At 43.8% G+C, this 7,463-nt stretch overlaps 1 protein-coding gene across 1 annotated transcript in view; it reads right to left on the bottom strand.

Annotated features, from left to right (window-relative positions):
* Nucleotides 1-1,952: 1,952 nt before the first annotated feature.
* LOC117255914 (vasorin-like) overlaps nt 1,953-7,463 on the bottom strand; it is a 41,958-nt gene continuing 36,447 nt past the window's right edge. Inside the window, exon 2 of the mRNA XM_033625157.2 lies at nt 1,953-6,812. Within this exon, the coding sequence (XP_033481048.1) occupies nt 4,668-6,791 (2,124 nt within the window). The 5' untranslated portion in view covers nt 6,792-6,812 and the 3' untranslated portion in view covers nt 1,953-4,667. The remainder of the gene's footprint in view (nt 6,813-7,463) is intronic.

The following is a 7,463-nucleotide window of genomic DNA, read 5'->3' as shown; positions in this document are numbered from 1 at the left end:
TGTGTGTGTAGCCCACAGTATACTTCATAGGCATCTGCTATCCTACACCCTCTTCAGCTAGCGATGTAGGTGCGACAGTTCTTCTAGGTCGAGCGCTCAGCCTGTGCCAATAGAAATAGGGTTACAATATTGTAACCTTTGGTTTTTTTTCACACAGGCTCCGCCCTCCACTGGACTCTATGAGTGCAGGGGGTGGAACCCGATAAATAAACACCCTGTCGGGACATAACATTGCTAACTACTACATAGGCATCCACTATCCTACACCCTCTTCAGCGACAGACCCCCTAGATAGCCGGTGCTAATCGAACTAGGGTTACAATATTGTAACCTTTGTTCTATCTCAGACAGACTCCGCCCTTCACTGGACTCTGTGGGTACACTGGGTGGGACCAAATAAATGAATGCCCTGTCAGCACATAACACTGACCCAGCCACACTAATCCTGACTGGCTAAAGTCCCATTTATGCTCCCTTTACGTACGAAAATGTATACGTCCATTTCAAACGATGTTACTGTCACTGCCCACATACTTCCATGCATCCTTTACGTTGGCATGGATGTTAACCAATATATCCACCAGGGGGCAACCCAGAGTCAAAAGTTTATGACAACAACAAACTCAAAAACAAACATGGCGACTGTGGAGGAGATATTGATAATGTACCTCTTGCATAAAAGACAAAAACAGAGGCAGCGTTGAAGGAGGCGGTGGTCGGTGAGGCTGTTAAATACATCGCGACTGGAGGACGGAGAATTATTTCTTCTTCCTGTCTCACTAGAGCTATGTATCAGGTAGTGACAGCAACACTGCCCCCATGGTTTTCGGTGGTACTGCTCCGTTTGGCCCGTATCCGTAAGCTTCATGGAAATGTGCAGAAATACGGACCAAATGAACGCGGAGCACGGACGGAAGGCTCCGTCTGTATCCGGGTCCGTATTTAACGTTGAGCATAAATGGGCCTTAACAGTTAGCTGCAGTAGCCCGCCTACTTCTTTACAACCTAGGGTGCTGTAGCAGAGAAGTAGGGGGCCCAGCCAACCCAGGTAATATGCAACCAAACTGGTTGGAGCCATGGCCTAACCTCACAAGGGTCAGAAGACAGTGGGAAATTGCTGTCGCTGAAGAGAGAAAGAGAATAGCAGATGCTGTCATATGGCTCTTATTTATACTGTGGGCTCTGCATGTATTCAGGTAGTCTAGTCTTGATTGACTGGCTATGTTTATGCAAATTTCCATGGGCAAATATGTTCTTGTGATTGTGGAGAGTATTACTTCTAAGGTCCAGTAGAGGGCAGAGCCTGTGTTAGCTGTCCTTTTGTTTATATGTAAAATAATGATCTAAACATTTACTTGGTCGTAAAAATTAACCAAATGTCATAAAACAGTGTCACACTGCCCTTAAAACTTGCACGTTGTAATCGTCACTGTAAGTTTGGATGTGTCCTGTTGTACTGTTTTCATTGCAATTTACTGTGGGGTAAGATATTAAAATGCTAAATCAACAAGCAAGCAGCCAGTAGCTAAAAGCAGCAGAGCTATGTAATATCTGTTATTTGGAAACTGTGTGTTATTTGGTAATATTTTCCACTGGCATCCGTTCTTGGCTATTAGCAGAAAATACAGAAAATGACCTCCATCCACAAACCTTCATAACGTCACAAGTAATCATTTTGTGGTTGACGTTAGAGAGTGTGTGTGTGTGTAATGAGGTATTGAAAGATACAGGCTGTGCGTAATAAGATTCTGTTGTTACTGGAAAATGTTGCTCTGTTTTTATGTTTAACTTTGCTCTATGACAACATTCAGAACTGACTTACAGCCTCAAATGGAATTGAATTCCTCAAATCCACAAGGAGGAAAACACATGAACATGTACATATACTGCATTATAAAACCATATAAAAATGACTTGAATCATTAAGCCAACAAAATTCGCCAAAATCACAGTCAGATTTAACATTAAATCTTTTTAATACTGTTCTTTTTCTCAGCATTCTGGCAAAAACAAAAATGTAATTGACATAATTGACAAACATTAAACAAGGAAAAAAAGACAAGCTTCCCTAAATAAACAGGGAAGGTTCTGTAACAAGCATGTTGAAAATATTTCAAACATTTCCTGCTCCTCTCACTGTCCAAAGCGATACAAAGAGTCTTCCAGTTGATATATTGTTGGAGAGCTGATATATGAGCATCTGTGTCTGTGTTTATGCTGGAATATTGACAGAACGAAGAAAGTAGAGAAGCCAGAGAATGGTAAGTTGATTTTGGACAGTGCTGGAGTGTAGTGCATGGACTCAATTATAAAGCAGACAACGTACTGTAGAAGTGGAAGTAAAACACACATGCACACACGCGCACGCGCACACACACACACACACACACACACACACACACACACACACACACACACACCTGAAAAAACTGATAAAACCCAGTCATCCAAGCTTTCTGCTGTTACTGTAGATCACCAAGAACCAAGGAAGGTCTTTTTAAAAACAGATTACATTACATTTCATGTTTCTTCATTTGTAGTTTGTAATGTAATATAATGCAATATCTTGTGAGACAACATAAAGGCCCTTTTGTTCTTGAAATACACATCAACATGTAATATGACACTACAAGATGTCAGTAAGGCTCTGCACGAATGTTGCTAAGGCACGTCTCTGTAAACCTATTATACTTTCCAAGTTAAGATTCTTTCTCATGAAAGGAAAAGATATATATAAAAAAGAAAAGTAACACTAAAAGCTTGTGACATTCCCAACCTCAGACAGGAAAAAAAGAACAAATACATCAGAACGGTGCACTTAGCCGGTGCATTTCACAGTCTGGTTGGCCGTAAACAAGCAAAACAGTCTCTGAACACACATGCCAATAATCTTTTTGTACCAAAACACAGTGGATGGTTGAAGTGGAGGCACAGGGAGCCAGAGAGAGGGTGTGTGAGAACAAACAGCTACAGGGGGACCCTGTCTAGACCATATCTCAGAAATGGTTCAGCCAAGAGGGAACTAGTGACTAAAACTCACTGACACTCACAGCAAGTTTCCTTGGAGCTCTTTGAACTTCCTTTCTTTTCTCGGCGCGCGTGTGCTGCTTTATAGGAGTGGGTTCTGTGGCAAAAAGGCCTTTGAACACAATTTTGGGAGCTCTGGCTGTCAAAAACAGTCTGTGGCTTGTCCTTATGTAGCGTTGGCAGACCTCGCAGAGAATATAAAGTGTCTGACACTTGATAGTTACATTCACTTGGTGAACTCCTCAGACATATTTTGGCGAACCTCATACAAAAACATTCTGTGCATGATGTAAAGAAAACTGTTTAAATTTAGTCTTTACATGAAAACTTTTTAGTAGTTATGTGATTATAGTTGGTTGTTTTAGTGCTTTTAGCTCAAGAATCTAAGCTAGTGTTTACTCATCACTCGCTGCAAGTAGCTCTGGAAAGTTTTAGCAACATGTAACCTTATATGCAAAAAGAAAATGATAGAATCTATGATGAATTAAGGAGGCTTTTTCAAGGGAGAACAATAAAAAAAAGTTTCAACTTGCAAAAAATAGCAACACTGTATGGACATCAACAGCATAAAACACAACAAAAATACAAAAAAAAAAAAAAAAGCACAACAAAAACAAAATATCATGATATAAACTAGACAAAACAGCTTTCCCATCACGGTGCAGAACAATGCCGGCAAAGTCCATTCTCAATGGCTCTTAATTCAGTCCATTTATCTTTCACAGCAAATTCATCTCTCACGGAGCCAAAAGCTTCGGGATGTGTGGAGAGAAATATGGTAGATCTGTTGACACTGAAGAATCCAACTTGAAGTTTTCTTTCAGATTAGATAATGTCAATGACGAAATATGATGTTGAGACAGGTCAGCCTATCACTAGCTTTGCAAAGTATTTTTTCAAAGTTTTTGTGTCTGCATTTCTTAATGCTACCATCAGTCTTTTGGCAGTTCGTGACTGGGACACTGGAAAGGAAAAGAAATATTTCTTTTCAGTGCAAGTTTTTTTTAATAATCCCCATGGAGCAGTTGGAGTTGGTCGAAAACCCATTTAGTACCAGGACATGAGGTCCAGGAATCACACATCTGCATCACTGTTTTCATTTAAACCACTGTCACTTCCTCCAGTTCTGTAGCCCAAACACTGGGGCACTTATCCCCATTCTGTATCTCTCAAATCCAGCAACAGGATTACAGCTCATTCGTATAGTTTCTTTTATATAAACAAAGATTTCTTTTTAAAATGAGCCACTGGTTACAGCTGTGTCAATGCAAAAAGGCACTTCCGTTTTCAGTCTGCTACTAAGACCCTTCTATTCGATTGCACTTAGTTTAATCACTTAGTTAGGTTTCACCACCATTAAACTCTGCTAGATGACTGTAAACCACGTCCTGATCATTGTCCCACAGTGGTTTAGCACATTTCCAATATGCTGTAATCTTAAATTCATCTTTCAGTATTTCTAAAATAGATGATCCAGTCTGCAGTGTTATCATTTGGACAGTAAGTGCCACTTTTCAAATTGTGGATATCTGATATTGGAATGAAGATTTGATTTTTAACCACTAAGTGAGCCATAGCAGGATCTCCTGATGGGCAAGCCCTCTCTCTTCAAAATCTTTCCAAGTGTATTTTATTGCATTTTAGAAATATGATGGCTTTAAGGATGCTAGATTGTTATTTGATGGGCAGTGTCCTTGCATCAAGGGAACTTCATAGTCCAAACCTCCATTTTGCTGCAAAGATGGAGGCGGCTGAGGAGTGTGACAGCGGTCAATCTCAGGCTGTTTGTGGGGTAGTGTGCCATTTCCCCCATTCTCCAGGCTGGCCTTTATGCCCTCCAATTCCATGGGATCAGGATCTGCTGGGCCCAGCTCTAGCTCCATTTCTGCCTGGGCCTGCCTTCTCTTTCGGACACAAATGATTGTCCCAGCCACCACGGCCAACCCCAGCACCAGTGCCAGTGCAGCCAGGGCAGGAATGAGAGTGTATGTCAGCGGGCTCTGTGTCTCCACCCTGGACTCTGAAGATGTCTGTGGGATCCCTTCTGTGCGAGCCTCTGTACACGACCCTGTTTCAGCTGAGCTGTTTGCCCTAGAGTTGATTCTTTCACCCAGAGGACTGGCACAGACTGAGTAGGTACAGTTGGGTCTCAAACCACGCAAAGTGTACTCAGGGTAAGAAGCTGGTACACTCAGGATAATGGGGCGGCGGTCAGGTCCTGAGAGGTTACGATAGGTCAACCTGATGCCACGGATGTGTGGCCGTGTCTCAATGAAACGGTGCAAGTCAAGAAGGATAGATGTGGAGGTGACCTGCCGTGAGCTGATAGCATCGAGTTCAGCTGGCATTGCAGGGGCAGCTAGCAAAACTTCTGTTGCTGATGGTTTCGGTGGCTCAGGAACCTCATCCACATTTTCACAGTAGAGGCCAGAGGTCCCCGAGGGACAAAGACAGCTGAGTTGCCCCAGTGGGTCAAAATTACAGGTGCCTCCATTAAGGCAGATATTTGGTGGGCAGATGTGCTCCCCTATCTCTCCACTGGTGGAACTTGGGGAGACTGGAGGTTCTGGTGAAAGGGGGCTGTCTGTTTTTGAGGACACGGTTGCCTCACTGGGTGGAGGAGGAGGGGGAATAGCATTGGTATGGATGGTGTCTGGAGATGTGGTGGGCATCTGGGGAACAGGAGTACTTCCAATGGGGGAGCCAATCAGCACTGTGGTGGTAGGTGGACAACCGAAATCTTTGTGTTCCAGCGCTGAAAGCATTTTTCCAGCATTGACTAGAGGGAAGTGACACCTGGTTTCCTCAGGCCTCCCAAGATTCACGTCTTTCTCTTTTAGCCAGACAGGGAACCAGGCTAATGGACACAAGCAGTTAAATGGGTTCTCAGCTGCTGTCAGTTGACCCAACCTAGGGAAGGTCTGGAAGAAACTCTGAGAAAATCCCTGGAGATTAAGTCCACTTAGATCCAATTCTTGAAGTCCACTCAGTTTCTGGAAGTCCTCCACCTTGAGCTCACCCAATGGGTTGGCAGCCAGGCTGAGCTTGATCAGCCCCTTGAGGGAGTCTTGTTTTAGGGCCTGGGGAACCTCAGTTAACTGGTTTGTGGAGATGTCGAGCTCATGAAGGTTCCCCAGTGAGGCTATGAGATCCTCATCCACAGATGTAAGCCCCAGAGAGGCCACTTTAAGGGCCTCCAGGTGGGGAGTCTGGAGGTCTGAGGGTCCCAGGGTTGGGATGTTGTTGTAGCTCAGGTCTAGAAGCAGAAGCCTGGGGAAATGAAGGGATGGCAGAGAGGTGAGCTGGTTCCCTTGGAGCTTGAGTTCCAGTAGCATCTCTAAACCATCAAAAGCTTCCAAATGGATGCTCTGAATGCGGTTTGCGTGGAGATACAGCCTCTCTAGTTGGACCAACCCAGAAAAACTGCCTTTGGAAATGTGTGTAATTTGGTTAGAGGAGAGGTCTAAGTTTTTCAGCTTTGCCAGCATCTCAAACACACCATCTGGCATCTCTGCCAGCTCGTTCTGGCTCAGGTCTAGCAACTCCAACTCCCCCAGGCCTTTGAAGTCATCTTGGGACAAAGTGTCGATGCCATTCTGGAAGATGTATAAATTTTGTGTGGTGGCTGGGACACGAGGCACAGTGCTGGAGCGTCGTTGAATGCAGAATATTGAGTCCTGGCCCATGCAAGAACAGTCAGCCGGGCAGTCAGAGGATAACACCAGACCAGATGAAAGGAAGAGGAGCAGGAAGTAAGGCAGCATGGTGACGTCAGGCCTTAAACCCTGAAAGACATAAGAGAGATGAAAAATGGTTGGTGTTAATCACTGTTGGCTTATTAAGTGTGTCTCAATTAAAGTGTGGCTTTACAGAAGAAACAAATTGAGACATAATGACATCATTACTGAGGAATAAATGGAAGTTCTGTAAGAATTTTTTCTTAATCTAATTCCTAAAGCTATTCACTCAAAAATAAATACCAGAGGACTTTTGTTTATTACCCGTACACCTTGCCCAATCAACAAACCTTAGCTTCTACATGTATATAAACAAACAGTAACAACGACTGCTCCATCATAGTGAATTTGCTGTTTTCTGTCCTTGATCAGCAGACACCCCGGGGATCAGGACCCACAGCCCACCCAGGGTGACCCTTCCTGGGGCTAAGTGAGAAAGCCATTCAGCCTCTTCCCTGTGTTTATGACATGGTCCTTAGCCCGTGAAACCCAGTCTGCAGTAACGCAGCTCGGCACTCGCAGCACCACACGGCTTCTACATACAAACATATCCAAGGTAAATATGCTGTGTGTGTTGCACATGCACTCTCGATCACATATTTGCCTCATTGTGTTACCAAAACCATGGGCAGCACATAGAGGAATGCAGGAAATTAGGGGGCCGCCACATGACTTTGATTGAAGGTAAAGAGTCACGAT

Source organism: Epinephelus lanceolatus, chromosome 3 (genome assembly GCF_041903045.1).
Source record: "Epinephelus lanceolatus isolate andai-2023 chromosome 3, ASM4190304v1, whole genome shotgun sequence".
NCBI classification, from domain to species: Eukaryota; Metazoa; Chordata; class Actinopteri; order Perciformes; family Serranidae; genus Epinephelus; species Epinephelus lanceolatus.
Note: the sequence above shows the minus strand (reverse complement) of the source record. Positions and strands in the feature narration are given on the sequence as shown.